Here is a 15221-nt window from a genome sequence, read left to right as displayed (position 1 = left end):
TCATGAAAGAGCAGGACCCTCTTACTAATTTGTTCCCAAATAGTTCTCAGTATCTTCTACTTAGAAAGCCTACTCTGTTTTTAAACATTGGAGATGGTTATTGTGTCTGTTTCTAGACATTCTTTTCTGTTCTTTGTTGGCTATCAGATTTTTCATATTTTTGTACTGTGTGATATTTTCATATTACATGATAATATACTATTTTGCTGCAACAAACATTTCAAACTACAGAGGCTCCCTGTGTTCAGGTTATCAGCTGGACTAGATCAATCTGAAAGCCAGAGGCTAAAGGGGAGAGTGTACTTTGGGAGCAAAAGGGATGTGGCAAATCCAAAGAGGTGTTGATGCCAGAACAATCCAAAAGCAGAAACAGAGCTTGAAAGAGCAGATGAGTACCTTTGAAGTGATCTTCCTTAGTTTTTGTGATTTTATCTAGAAACCCACTGAATCCAATTTAGACTCAAAGGGCTAGAAAAACTGGAATTTCTATGTTGACCTTACTGTTCCAGATCTGCATGATTTGCATTTTATCTTCACGGGGAAGAAATCATCTAGTTCTGCTGCAAGTGGAGAGCTGCCCTCTCTTTCCCAGATGTGGTCCAGGAACACTGTAATGGAAGCCAGTGTCCTTGTAGCAGCAGCTGTGGCTGTGCTCACAGCTCTGCCATGGGTCAGTGTATCGTAAGGTAGAGGATAAAAACAACCATATTGGGGAGTCAGGCGGTAGTGCAGCGGGGTAAGTGCAGGTGGCACAAAGTGCAAGGACCAGCACAAGGATCCCCGTTTGAGACCCTGGTTCAAGCCCCCAGGTCCCGACCTGCAGGGGAATCACTTCACAGGTCACCACCTGTGAAGCTGCAAGCTGGTATTGTATATGGCCAAGGGTTAGTCAAACCACTCAATGACCTTAAGCTAGACATATGTGGTCTCCCCTGCCTGTTGACACTCATGGCACCTGGAGACTGATTCTTTCAGTGAGTGAGAAACACTAGAGACAGCAAGGGAGGGCTTGTTGTCCATTATTATAAATGCTGCCATGTGACAAAAAGAATACCACCTTGTTTCTTTCACTCAGCTTTCCCACTGATAGCCTGTAGGTTTGGATTAGACAATATCTGACCATGGAATCTGTGATCTATGCTCTACAGATATAATCCCCACCGCCACCTACCCCCATTAACTCAGTTGAGACATGTACCTACAAACCTGGCATTCCACCTGCAAAGAACAATCTTCCAAAATAAAAGCACTCTTGCTGTGACTTGAGGACAGTCTTGGCTACCATCTTAGATTGGCAACACTTCACGATCAGCTCAGGTGAGTGACTGAGGCTGGGATTCAGGATGTTGCCACAGGTAAGAAAGAGTACTAGACATCACTCCACTTCTACACACAGGCTGGAAGATGCTTATTTCTTTAATCCCTCCCCCATTGGATGGTCCAAAACACCTTCCCCAAGGCTGAGGTTAGCATTCTCATGTGAGGGGTTGGCCTCTTTCAGAAGTCTACAGTTTCCTTTTCCTTCTTATTAAAGGGATTGCAGGGCTTTACAGTTGTGACCATTCGAGACAGTGGTGCCTGGTGACGGAAGAGGTCGACCTTCATTTCTTTTCGTAAGATGCTATAGCAGAGTAGAGAGGAAAAAAGGGAAATGATGACACATCAGTATAGATAAACAAGACTTCACATATTTCCCAACACATGTACAACAGATTAGCAAGTACAATAGAGAGATAAAGGTGGAGAGAGAGAAGCGATAGAGAAGGGGCAAGATGGGGTATGAGTAGTCCTTGCATGTGTTGTCTTCTTCCTTTCTTTTCTTCTTTATTTCTTCCTTTCTTTGTTTCTTTCCCTCTTTCTTTTTTCCTTTCTTTTATTTATTTTATTTTTATAGTATCCCAACTATTACTTTATAGACATTGGATTTCTATTGGCTTCATTGAATGAAAATCTACTCTGTGCCTAGAAGGCAGGAAAGGCAAAAGGAGGTGAGCCTAGAGACAGGCAGCCAAATCATCCACTAGTCACCTGACACAATCTGTGCATGACTGGGTCACATCCCTCAGGCGTCTATATCAGGGAAGAGCTAGAGAGATAATGATGAAGACAGGGCAGTGCAGAAAGAGGGATGTGGGAGAGACAGAAAGATGGGAGTACACAGTGTTTGGAGAGAGATTTGGCACAGGGCCAGAGAAATGGGGCAGGCTGGGAGGAGCTAGAGCAAGACTGAGCATGATCTCATGCTGTCCATGGGATTAAGATAACAAGTCTCCTGTGATGTTTGTTTGTTATCAAATGTTTGTCTATTTTCAAATAAGAGAGATATATAAATAGAGAGAGATCAGATCACTGCTCAGCTCTGGCTAATGGTGGTGCTGGGGACTGAATCTGGGACCTCAAAGCCACTGGCATGAGAGTCTTTTGAGTAATGATTATGTTATCATCCCAGCCTCTGATGTGATGTTCTTAACCTCATGTGTCATTTGTCCAGCAGAACAATCACCTTTCAATTTTTATTGAGACTTAAAGGGAATCACTGTGAGAATCATATAAATGGTACTCCCCACCCCCTGTGTGTGCCCTGAGGCAGCCTATCAGGAGCAAAGAGCCTTCCCATCCTGCTAACTTTACAGCCACCTGGAGCGACTTTGCTCGAATATGCTGTGAACTTGAGTCACACACAGACATAGATCATGCTGGTCCTGTGTGACATAAGTCAGTGCACATTAACTCAATCTAAAATGACTTTGCTTTCAAGTTGTGATAATCATGCAGTGAACACTTGGTTTTCTGTTCGGGAGAATGGAAGATAGACAGACTATGACCCACATAGTCAACGACTGCCACCTCTCCAGATTTAAAGGAGGTCTCAAAACTTTACATCAGGCTCAACCTGACACTGTTAACTGGCTACGGAAGAAGGGCAAACGCTAGAAGAAGATGAAGAAGAAGAAGAAGAAGAAGAAGAAGAAGAAGAAGAAGAAGAAGAAGAAGAAGAAGAAGAAGAAGAAGGAGAAGAAGAAGAAGAAGAGAGAACTCGAGTTCCTGTCAAGGTTTTGTTTCCAAAGGTTTTCTTTCTGTAAGAGGGAATTCATTAGAGCACTGGACGACGAGGGGTGGAAAGAGAAGTAGACAGAAATACCTGTGCAGGCAGATCCTTACATACATGGAGATTCACACAGCCCCTCTTGACTCAATGCCTCCACTACCCACCCCCCCCACTTCAAATCTCTTCTGATAGTCTCTTTTCTTGCTTTTCAACAGTCTATTTCAATATCAACCCTAAAGTGCACTGAGACTCAGTATGTCTCACTCCAAATGTATTGCGGGGACCACATGGCTTGTTTTTGTTAGCTTGTTTGTTTTACCAGAGCACTGCTTAGTTCTGGTTTATGGTGGTGTGGGGGATTCAACTTGGGATTTTAGAGTCTCAGGCATGAGAGTCTCTTTGCATAACCATTATGCTATCTACCCCTGGAATTGACACCCAAAGCCTAAACAACTCACTCCCAAATCACCATAGCAGACAGTTCATCACAAAGAACTCCTGCTAATATACATTCATACTCTCCCTAAACATGGAGAGATCTCAGCGATCACTTCTCTCTACTATCAGGCATGTAAGAACATTTCTTCTGTCTGGTGGTATCAGTTTACCACATGCATGAGGCAAGAATGAGACTGGAGGGCTAGCAGGAAGAACAGTGGTAGTTGACAACAGAAAGGAAGTGGGGGGGAGAAACCAGATGTTGACTGAGAAGGGGCCAAGGCTGACTAGGAAGACCCTAATCCCGAAGGCCAAGTTTCTTTTGATCAAGCAGGAGGAGAAGGGTTGGAAGAGGGCCAGAGTGAGAAATGAACTCTTAAAGAAGAAACTTGTGTTTTGAGGAAGAACATAGGAGAGGTAGAGAGAGAGACTGTAAGATGGAAGAGGGTTGTGTAGAGGGGTCCACTGGAGCAGTATGAAGGCCCAATGACAGAAAGGTACCCCCATTTGTTGAGAGGGGTCTGGAGAAGGGGAGGGACCCAGGTTCAGGAGAGTTTGATTCAGCCCCCACAGAAAAAGCACACACTCTGAATAAGGAGGGAGGGTATGCTCAGTGGGGTGCAGAGTCTGATGCTCAGGCATGACCAGGACCAACCCATGCATAGCTGCCCCCTCCCAGAAGTAGTCATAAATAATAAAAACACATCAATTCAAATAGAACCAATCAAGAGGAAGCCATTTACTAAGTTCTCAAGATATGCATCAAAGAAAAATGGAGTCTCCCAGTTTCAGTGGAAAGTTTTAACAAAAGAGTCAACTATAGCTTCCTTCAGAGTCCCTGCCATCAGGAGCTGTAGGCAGTATTGAATGTTGGGAGTGAGGTTTGGACATCTGGCCCAGCATGAATTGATATTTCACTGTGGGTGACACTGAGGCCACTGCTACCATCTGTGTTTCCAAAGCCCATTGGCACTCTGAGAATAAGAACCCATGAGAAGACAGCCCCAGAAGCTTTGCAGTCCCTCCATGGGGAGAGCAGGTCACAGCTGTTTGTGCCATGTGTGGGTTGGAGCAGGAGTCATCAAATAACTGAATTTAAATATATATATATACAATTTATTTCAGATAGAGACAGAAATTAAGAGGAGCGGAGGGATAGAGAGAGAGATGGGCCCTAGATCAGATCAAATTGATGGGGTTTACAGTCAACAATATTTATACACCTTTCCTATATTTGGGAGCTACTCTCTTCCCTGATCCAGCTTTCCGGTCCTTTTTCCAGGCATGACATCATCTCTCCAGACATGGCTCTACCTGCATATCAGATGTTAGGCTCAGGAAAACAAAACAAAGCAAGCAAACAAACAAACAAACAAAAAACACTACTATAGTCATGGGCCCTTTGGAATATAACCAAAATAGGCCTACTATCTACAAAATACAGACCCCCAAATCTTCACCTGCACTATTCCAGCCTTTAGGTTCATGATCAGTCAATAATTTACTTGGCTTTATATGTTAACTCTTATTTTAGACACCAGGTTCCAGATGGTACTGTGATGCCAGCTGGAGTAGCCTGGGCAGATGACCCCACCAATGTGTACTGGTGCCCTGCTTCTCCAGAGCCCTGCTCCACTAGGGAAAGAGAGAGACAGGCTGGGAGTATGGATCGACCTATCAATGCACATGTTCAGTGGGGGAAGCAAGTACAGAAGCCAGACCTTCCATCTTCTGCACCCCATCATGTCCCTTGGTCCATGCTCCCAGAGGGATAAAGAATAAGAAAGCTATCAGGGGAGGGGATGGGATACAGAGTTCGGATGGTAGGAATTGTGTGGAGTCGTACTCTTCTTATCCTATGTTTTTTTTTTTTCCTTTTTATAAATAAACATTGAGAGAGAGAGAGAAAGAGAGAGAGAGAGAGAGACCAGAGACCGAGACCTGCTGGGCCATTTCACCACTCATGAAGCTCTTCCCTCTCCTGCAGGTGGGGACTGAGGGCTTGAGCCTGGGTCCTTGAGCACTATAATGTGCTGATCCAGATGCACCACCACCCAGCCTCTAGCGAGTTGAATTTTAGTGAGATTTTGGATAAAAGTCATCAATAGTATCAGTAACAGTAATGACTGCTATTGCAGCAGTGATAGTAATAATAGCCATAGGAGTTAAGAGCAACAATAGCGGTGTTAATAGTGGAGGCATTTTCCATGGAGGTAGAAGGAGTTCTCTGAAAAATAATGGGGACAGCTAGGTTACATATAGAAATGTGAAGTTTTCTTTTATGTCTCTAGAAAGTTCTCTGTGAGCTATGGATGCTTTGGTCACCTCAGCTATTAACTGTATTTTTACCACTAGTTCTTAGAATGCCTTGTGTATCTCAAAGATTGAGCCAATGTATGTGACAGTACCAGTCCTTTGAGTAATATCATTTCCTACCTGAAAATATCTCTCTGTCTCTCTGTATTTCCCTCTTCAACCACCTTCCTTTTCATTGGCCCTCTGGCCTATAAAAATAAAGGTTTTTAAAAATATTTATTTATTTATTTATTCCCTTTTGTTGCCCTTGTTGTTTTATTGTTGTAATTATTATTGTTGTTGTTATTGATGTCATTGTTGGATAGGACAGAGAAAAATGGAGAGAGGAGGGGAAGACAGAGAGGGGGAGAGAAAGATAAACACCTGAAGACCTGTTTCACTGCTTGTGAAGCAACTCCTCTGCAGGTGGGGAGCTGGGGGCTTGAACCGGGATCCTTACGCCAGTCCTTGCACTTTGCGCCACATGTGCTTAACCCACTGCACTACTACCCAACTCCCCTAAAATAAAGTTTTTAAAAAGTGGGCATCCTGGGAGGTGATGTGGTGGATTAGTTGTTAAAGCGTCCAGCATGAGATCCTCAGCTCAATTCTCAGTGTTGCATGTGACAGACTGATGCTCTGGTGTTCTTGTTCTCTCTTTCAAGTTAAATATGTAATAGAAATTAATTAATTTAAAATAGAAATTTCATTAGGGCAGGAGCTTGGATTCTCCCTGAAGGTCACCTCTAGAAAAATTTATCCTGATTGCCAATTGAATTGGTCCTTTCTCTAGTACTGTCTGCTGAATCATCCTGCTTTCTCTGTTCTTTTTTTTTGAAAATATATTTATTAGTTTTTGATAAGACAAAGAGAAGTTAAGAGGGGAGGGAGAGGTATGGGAGAGAGAAATAGAGACGTCTGCAGATCTGCTTCACCACTTGTGAAACTTCCTCCACTGCAGTCAAGGCCTGAGGGCTTGAACCCAGATTCTTGCATATGGTAACAGGTGCACTCAAACAGGTGTGCCACCACCTGGCCTCCCTGCCTTGCCTTTTCTTCTTCATAGCACACATCACTTTCTTTAATCAATCTCCTTATGCAGCTACTTATGCACTGATTCATTTTCTGTCTTTCACATAGGAATGTGTCTCCAAGAGCCAGAATATTTTCTGGATAATGTGTGCAGCTATGTTTTAAATATGGCCAGGCCCAGGCCCAGAATGCACACTCAATAAATATTCTCTATATGCATGTATTCATTACCAAGAGGACAGCATCTAGGATAAATGCATCCTTTGCAGAGGGTGGAGGGACCAACCCTTCCCACCAATCTGACAGGATAGGTGATATATTTTCTCTGGGTCAGCCTAGACGTAGACCTGGTAAACTCTGCAGGTACATTTTCAAAATATGGTGTCCTCTAATTTTCAAGGCTTGAAGTTCCATCAAATGCTTTTCAAATTCTAGATATAGTGAGCAAGACTATCTCAAATAATGAAGTCTCCAATAACCTCCTCTCTGGTGACCCCTGTTTCCAATCTGGAAGACAGTGCTTGAAATGTATGTGTGTTCTGTGCATTAAAAAGTTTGAGACATTCAATTTTCCCCTCTCATATTAATTAGATAGTGATTTATATGACTAAAAATTAATAAGTGTACAGAAACACCATTCCCACCACCAACAAACTGTGTACCATCCCATCCTCCCCCTTACACCCCCCTCCCCATGAAGACAAACATACATCATCACCCTCAACCCAGGGTTTTTACTTTGGTGCCCTACTTCAAATTCAGTCAAATCCTACTTTGAGTTTCCCTTTCTGTTCTTCTTTCTCAAATTCTGTTTATGAGTAGAATCATCCCATACTTGTCTTTATCTTTCTGACTTAACTCACTTAACATAATTCCTTCTGGCTCCATCCAAGATGGGTCAGAGAAGGTGGGTCCATTGTTCTTAATAGCTGTGTAGTATTCCATTGTGTATATATATCACAGCTTTCTTAGCCACTCATCTGTTGTTGGGTACCTGGGCCCTTTGGAATATAAATAAAATATGCCTACTAGCTATCTACAAAATGGAGACCTCCCAACTTTTCACCTGCACTATTGTAGCCTTTAGGTTCATGATTAGTCAACAATTTATTTGGCTTTATATCTTAACTCTCTTTTCAGCCACCAGGTTCCAGATGCTAACATGATGCCAAACTCCCTGGACTGACAAGTCCACCAATGTGTCCTGGAGCTCTGATTCCCCCAGAACCCCGCCCCACTAGAGAAAGATTGAGGCAGGCTGGGAGTATGGATCAACTTGTCAATGGCCATGTTCAGCGGGGAAGCAATTGCAGAAGCCAGATCTTCCACCTTCTGCATCCCACAATGACCTTGGGTCCATACTCCCAGAGGAATAAAGAATAGGAAGGCCATCAGGGGAGGGGATGGGATACAGAGTTCTGGTGTTGGGAATTTGTGGAGTTGTACCCCTCTTGTCCTATGGTTTTGTCAGTGTTTCCTTTTTATAAAAAATAATAATAATAAAATGTCTGTGTGACTTCCATCAAAACTTTGCCTTTGGTGAAGAAAGAGGTACCTGGTCGACCACTCACTGAAGTGCCTCATGTAAGTGTGTTCCATGCAGTCAAGCAGTACAGGTGTTCTTATGATGATGATACATAGGGGTCATATGTGTTCAAGGTCTTTGAGTTGTCAAGGCAAAGACACTCACCCAATATGCTTTAAATAGTGTCCTATTAGCAACATCAGTGAGTACACAAACTGTTTTGTCCTTTTGGATGTGATGCCACATTATTTTTTCACTGTCAGTTTACTCTAGTGTTTAATTGGTTTCTAAAAAATCAGCCACACTTAAGGTCTCCTTCTCTCACACCCCAAGTATCTGAGCCACACTGAGGAACAGGACTCATACTTACTGGCACACTTCAGAATCTGGCGATGGGGACGTGGATGGAATAGCAGAATTTGCTGGGTGGGTGGCTGTGAAATGAACCTTGCCTGTGTATCCTGGAATATTTGCAGCACTAGAATAAAAAGTGAAAAGAATGGGAAGAAAAAAGAAAAAGAGAGAAAGTGGTTGGAGTAATTTATGAAATAGTGGTGGTCACCCATACCCCTCAAATATAAAAATATAAAGGAGAGTACTGTACAATGTCATATCTGGAGCTGGAGCTGCCAAACAGGAAAGGGAGCAGGCAGGGGCATGCTGATGCAAGTGTGCTGATAACATCTCTCCTCTTCAGAAGGGGCTTAGCTCAAGTCTATGTTTCCCTACCCTTTGTATTTGCATGTATTTTTATTTGTGAGATACACTACTGAGAGGTTTCCTAATGAAAGCCAGCCCACATTCTTTAGAGAACAGTTATTTATAGCACTTGGCAGTTCCACAGAGAATTCTGATGCTTATTCAAATATTACAAGACATACAACTGTGTGGTTTTCTTTCTTTCTGTTTCTTTTCTTTTTACCAGTGAACATCTCTGCTCTGGTTTATGGTGGTTCTGGGAATTGAGCTTGTGTCTTCAGAACTTCAGGCCTGAAAGTCTTCTGCAGAAGTTTTATGCTGACCCACAACCTGGAATTGTGTTCTTAAATAAAATTATTTCCTGGCCACCGTCAATGCACTTTATTACTGATTTTACACGCTTTTTTAAAGTTTTACAATATAAACAAGGATAGATTTGTTTTCATTCCACCCACTCAGCTCCCCCTGTCTCTTGACTACCAGTGAAAGTGGAAAGAAAAGGAGCTCAGGCATGAGGGAAAGCCTCTTTAGAGTCGCAGGGTAGGGAAGCCTCTCCATAAAAGAAATTCAAAAGGAATATTTCAGTGACTAGTCAAGAGTAGTGTGAACAACAGCTACTATGCTTGCCACCACTGCAGAGAGGGTAAACTCCCTATCCTGCCTGAGTTTAGATCTGAGTGCTGCAAAGATAATCTTCTCAACCACAAGGAGCTATGGAAAAAGATGTGATTTAAGCCATGTTTCAGGGTGTAAGAGCACACTAAATGCAAATCATGAGGTTCACTCTAATCACACACCATCTTCCTGAAACCAGTCTTACAGGGAGAAAGAGAAGCACCAGCACCACCTTCATGTCCCCAGCATGGAAGTCTGACTTCTACTCCCTCCATGTCTTGTCCTTCCCATCCTTGGGCCCCTTCTTTAAAAAACATGACATCCCTTTGGCTTGGGTCCTTATTCTAATTTCCTGCACAGACAAAAATGTAGAATGGTAGCAAGGATCAAACACCCATTGAGGGTAAAAGAGAGGTTTCTTTGCAGACCTTGTGATTGTTATGTCCCTCCCACACATCCGATGAGGCAAATCAAACCTTCTTCAGGAATCGTTTAGTCAGGAATAATTTTTAAACATGGCACTCACTTAAGTCCAGGTAACACCAAACATGCCTGATCGCCTCAAAAATGGTATTTAAAGGAAGTTGTTCCATCTCAGTGTCAGGAATCAAAGTTGACAAAGGAGAAGAGTGGAGTGTACACCACAGTAAGACTCAGTCTGGACTCCATGACTCGGCTCCTAGGCTGCCAAACCTGGTCAGCTGAGAGAATATCTCAGAGACTCACTGCCTCACCTATGAAGAGGGGGGTAGTGTCTCAAAGACATAGTGAGAGTGGAGTGAGAATTTGTGAAAGTGTCTGGTGGAACAAAAGGCAGCGACTCATAATGAAACATACTGGTGTGCTTCCATGAACTCATGGATGATGATAGCAGAAAATCAGAGAAATAATTCTATTTCAGCAGTGGACTAATAAGCTATTTTGCCTTACTTACCCCCCCTCCAAGTGTATCTTTCTGTGGGACTATGTGAAAGCTTGGTAGAGCTTAGGGAAGCTCCCCCCATCCTTGGATGGAGGTCTGGAAAGACACCACACTTGTTAGCCTCTCTCCTTATAGAGATGAGCCAAGAGGGAAAAGTTTCCCAGACTCAGTTTCTCCTTGTTAGCCTCTCAAGCTCACAGAAATCCTACAGGCCTCTCACACTTAGTTCCCCCTCTGACAGGCCAAATGGTTGCCTGCTTTAAGGTTCACTCACTCCAAGTTCACACATCCACTTCACCTTTTGATCACAAAGGAGAACACATCCTATCACATACCCCTAACACCAGACAGTGAAAAGATCCCAAGTCTTACTTCCTTGTGTCCTTTGATGGCCTTAATTTACATCAAGCCTTGTTTTTCTTTCCCTATCTCACCTTACTGGTTTAACCCCTATGCTTCTCTCAAATGTCTTTGGATAATTAAATTACCTGCATCAGGAGACTAATTGACTAAATCTTTTTTTTCTTTTTAAAAAATTTTTATTTAATAGATAGACACAGAGAGAAATTAAGAGAAGATAGGGAGAGACACCTGCAGCCCTGCTTCACCACTCGTGAAGCTTTCCCCCCTGCAGGTGGGGATAATTGTTTTGATCTTTATGTATCTCATCAACTCTTGTCATACCAGCCCCCTACCATAGGAGCAAGCTGACCTTTAAGAAACCTGTAATTTCTGACTTATTTTGTTCTTTGTTTAACTTTCTATATAAACCCAAACCCACCTTCAAATAAATGAGTGTTTGTACCAGAATACTCCCTGATGCCTCTTTTCTGATCTCTGGGCCCCTTAGAGCCAGAAAGGGAGGGTTGGTGACTTATCTTCTGGCTGGATCCACTCCACGGGAGTGCCAGCATCTTTCCATGGTTCCACAGATAAGGACTGTTGTCTTGAAAGAAATGAAATTGAGAATACCCTAGGCTTCTTAATCAAGAGAAATAGAAGGGCTACCAGGGTTAAGTTAGTAAATCTTGTGGAACTAGAAAATTAAAGGCAGCTGAATGGCAGGGGAATATCTACTTTACTGGGAGCCAGCCTCTTCCCCCCACCCCTTGCATTTCAGGCCTGACTCCACCTCCAACCCACTGTGAAATCTCAACTCAGCCAACTGTAGCATAGATAGATCACCACCAACTTCTTAGTGTACACTCAAAAGAATAATAAAGAGCTTAAGAGACATGAAGACAGGTAGCAAGTCTCTTGTACTAGTCAGCAATCATTTGTTATAGCTGAAATGCAGGATTTTAGTGAAATAAACACTTTACAAAGAGAAGCCTAGCAAGTGGTGAAGGTGAAATTTATTCAGCACAGAAAGCTGCAAGATGTCAAGACAGAGATGTCCAAACATCACTGCATGTTGGAAATGCACTGGAGGAGTGGGGGTCCTGAAAAGTTAATAACACCTGACTCCCAGCCTCAGATGTTCTGAGTTTATTACTGACAGGTGTAATTTGAGGGTTAGGGCTTTCAAAAAGCTCACTCAGATAATTCTAGTGCACACTACAGGCAGGAAGTCTGTTTCAGAGCTCTGTTTTCATATATTTCTTGGTGGGGCTTGGGTGAACGTATTGGTGTTATTCAGTTCTAAGGGGTGCACTGCAAATTTCTTGGAATGGTTTTAAGAAGTAGAGCTGTATGTAAGAGATGGAACAGAAAGTGGGGCAAGATTATTCATGCGTATGTCTCTCCCCCTCTTCAAACATTCATTAAAGCTTTCATGCATGTTACAAAAGAAATCCCCTTCCTCTGTGAGAGGTTTTTTCCACTGCTCTTGCAACACCTGCAGGTTTAAAATGCTTCTGAAGTCCTAGCCTAAGTCGAGGACTGACGCAAGCAATTTGTCAGTCAAGAAAAGACTGGCTATAAAACATCATCATAGCCACACATGCCTGGTGTCATACAAGTTATTGATGTTAAATGGTATTGTATACTACACCGTAATAATGATATTATGTTACAGTAGATCATATCCAATAACAATAAGCCATGAACTAGAAGACAATTAGAGATAAGCTGCTTAGGCTTGAGAAATGAATTCAGTTGTCCAATAAATTACCAAACATTTGAAAATCCTCCCCCATGATGCTTCTAAATTGATTCCATTTTAACCTTTTAGCAGGAACAATATAAGGGCATGATTTTCCATCTTCAGTAAAACATGTAATTCTTATACCAGGAAGAAATAGTTGCTGGGGTACGTTTTAAAGATCTGCTGCTGGTAGGTCATATTATTTTTTCAGATGGAAGAAACAAAGTCATCAAAGATTCTAAAGTGTTCAAATGAACTTGAAGAGAAGTTATTTGTTCAAAGGACCTCCAGTAAGAAACACGGATAGAAGCAAGAGCCTCGTGTACTGCACCAAAGTAAAGGACTCCAAGAGGTGCTGGGGCTTTCAGGTCTTGGTGGAGGAGGACCTAGGCTGGGGCTGAGAGTGTTTTGCAGAAAATTGAGAAATTTTATACATGTGCCAACCATTGATGTAAACCATCAATCCCCCAATAATTTTTTAATTTGAAAAATGAAACAAAAAGCTTAACATATATAAGAACACTCTTCATTTTTGTCTTTGCTACTTGACTTCTAGCCCTTTGATACCTTCTGTTGTACTGCTATCCCCAAATAAGCCTCATTTTGTTCACTAGTGGGTAAATTTGAATAAATGACTTCCTAAGTTTACAATTAATTAGTTTTGCTCAATAAAGCAAAAACATAGAGATTAAATAACTTCAGAAAAACAAGGAAGTTGAGCACCTTAATTATTAAAGTTGAGCACCTTAATTATTTAAAAAAAAAGGTGGAGCACAGATGGCATGTAATTGAAAGCTAAATGGGAAATAAAGAGTACATGAACAGTGGCATGTGGAACCAAGGTGCGGGCTAGACTTGGGTTGGAACTTCTGTTCCAACTTGGGTTGGAACTTCTGTGCACATACCCCTTCTTGATACTGGAAACATGACTAGTGCTCACTAAGTGTGCACTGTATCCCAGACCTGCCTTGGTAAGTGACATGAATTGATGCATTTGTCACAGAACCTACATTTAAGTCCAAGTCCTAAGGTGCCAGAGCTGAAGCAGAGGAAGTCTAAGGAGCTGACGAATTACAAAATCAACTCTTGAAAACTGTGATTAAAAAAAAGCTGCTGGTGGTCAAGCAATAGCACAGAGGGTGAAGTGCACATGGCACAAAGTGCAAGGGCCAGTGTAATAATCCCAGTTCGAGCCCTCTGGCTCCCCACCTGTGGAGGGTGTCACTTCACAAGCAGTGAAGCAGGTCTGCAAGTGTCTGTCTTTGCTCCCCTTCTCTGTTTCCCCTCCTCTCTCGATTTCTTTCTGGCCTATCAAACAACAGCAATGACAACAATAACAACAACAACAACAACAACAACAACAAGGGTAAGAACAAGGGCAACAAAATGGGAAAAATGGCTTCCAGGAGCAGTGGATTTGTAGTGCAGGCACTTAGCCCCAACAATAATCCTGGAGGCAAAAAAAAATGCCATGGTTGGACTGCCCCTCATACTACCTCACCCAGTTCTCCCCACCTGGACAGGAGAGCTGTGCCTGACCATGGCCACAGCAGGAGGTGCTCATTCAGTGGGTGGTCCAAGTGCCCATTCAAATCAGCATGACCAGGTTTTACTATATCAGTAAATATATCAGTAAATATCAGGTTTTACTATATCAGTTTTACTATATCTGTTCTATATCAGACACAATTCTGAGCAGAATCCCAGGGTGTTTGATTCAGGAGAGCTTTGCATCAGGGAATCAGCTTTAGAATATACAATCAGCCTAAGTTTCACCCTGTGTTTTCCTCTTTCTTTGTTTGCTTCTCAAGTTCCACCTATAAGTGACATCATCCTGATTATTGATCCTTCTCCATGTGGCTTATCTCACTCACTTCACTTAAACTAGTAGTAGTCTGTTCCAGAAGAACCCAGGACTTTGAAGGGGGAGACTAAGAAGGTGGGGTGGGGGGCAATGCACAATGGTGGAAGACTAAAGTTGGTGTGCAGATACCTATTACTGGAAGATGATGTTCAGGGATGATAACTTCTTTTTGTTACTGCTGCCTAGTGGATATATATTTTCCTCCGGAGCTCTTCACCTCTTGCATTTGGGAGGGGACAGAAACAGAACAGTAGGCTTTGCATTGTGTTGGGTGGAAGCCTCTAGGAAGCATTTATTCACCAGGGCCAAATGGTATGTGGGCTAGGGCATAAGTGTGATAGGGTTAGGAGGCCATTCTAAGCACCTGAGGAATGAGTGATCTGAGCTCTTACATCATCTAGTCCAACCTCAGCCACCTGCAAAATGAGCATAGAACCAGCACCCACACCTCTGGCCTCACTATAACTTTTTTTTGAAAAGCAAATGAGAGAGTAGATGTGAAAGTTCTCTGAAAAGGCAGAAGCGTCAAGCTGATGTAAGGAAGTACTATTCATAGCCTCATCCTCTCCCCAGTATTGTGGTGAGATTTGTTTTAAAGGTGCAACACAGCAGTGACTACAAGGAAGCCTCCCTCTTTCTCCCCCCCCCAGACCTCGGCCAGCAGCTGCCTTGGGGGGTGAGGGGTGAAGGGTGAAG

The 15221-nt window shown here is 42.7% G+C and overlaps 1 protein-coding gene across 1 annotated transcript in view; it reads right to left on the bottom strand.

Annotated features, from left to right (window-relative positions):
* Positions 1–1384: 1384 nt before the first annotated feature.
* Positions 1385–15221, bottom strand: part of SPMIP7 (sperm microtubule inner protein 7) — a 56506-nt gene continuing 42669 nt past the window's right edge. The window contains exons 8-9 of the mRNA XM_007528151.2: positions 8710–8817; positions 1385–1621 (exon numbers count right to left, since the gene is read on the bottom strand). Of these exons, the coding sequence (XP_007528213.1) occupies positions 1498–1621; positions 8710–8817 (232 nt within the window). The 3' untranslated portion in view covers positions 1385–1497. The remainder of the gene's footprint in view (positions 1622–8709; positions 8818–15221) is intronic.

This window comes from Erinaceus europaeus, chromosome 14, assembly GCF_950295315.1.
Source record: "Erinaceus europaeus chromosome 14, mEriEur2.1, whole genome shotgun sequence".
Classification (NCBI taxonomy): domain Eukaryota; kingdom Metazoa; phylum Chordata; class Mammalia; order Eulipotyphla; family Erinaceidae; genus Erinaceus; species Erinaceus europaeus.
The sequence above is the reverse complement of the archived record's forward strand: the minus strand, read 5'-3'. Positions and strand labels throughout refer to the sequence as shown.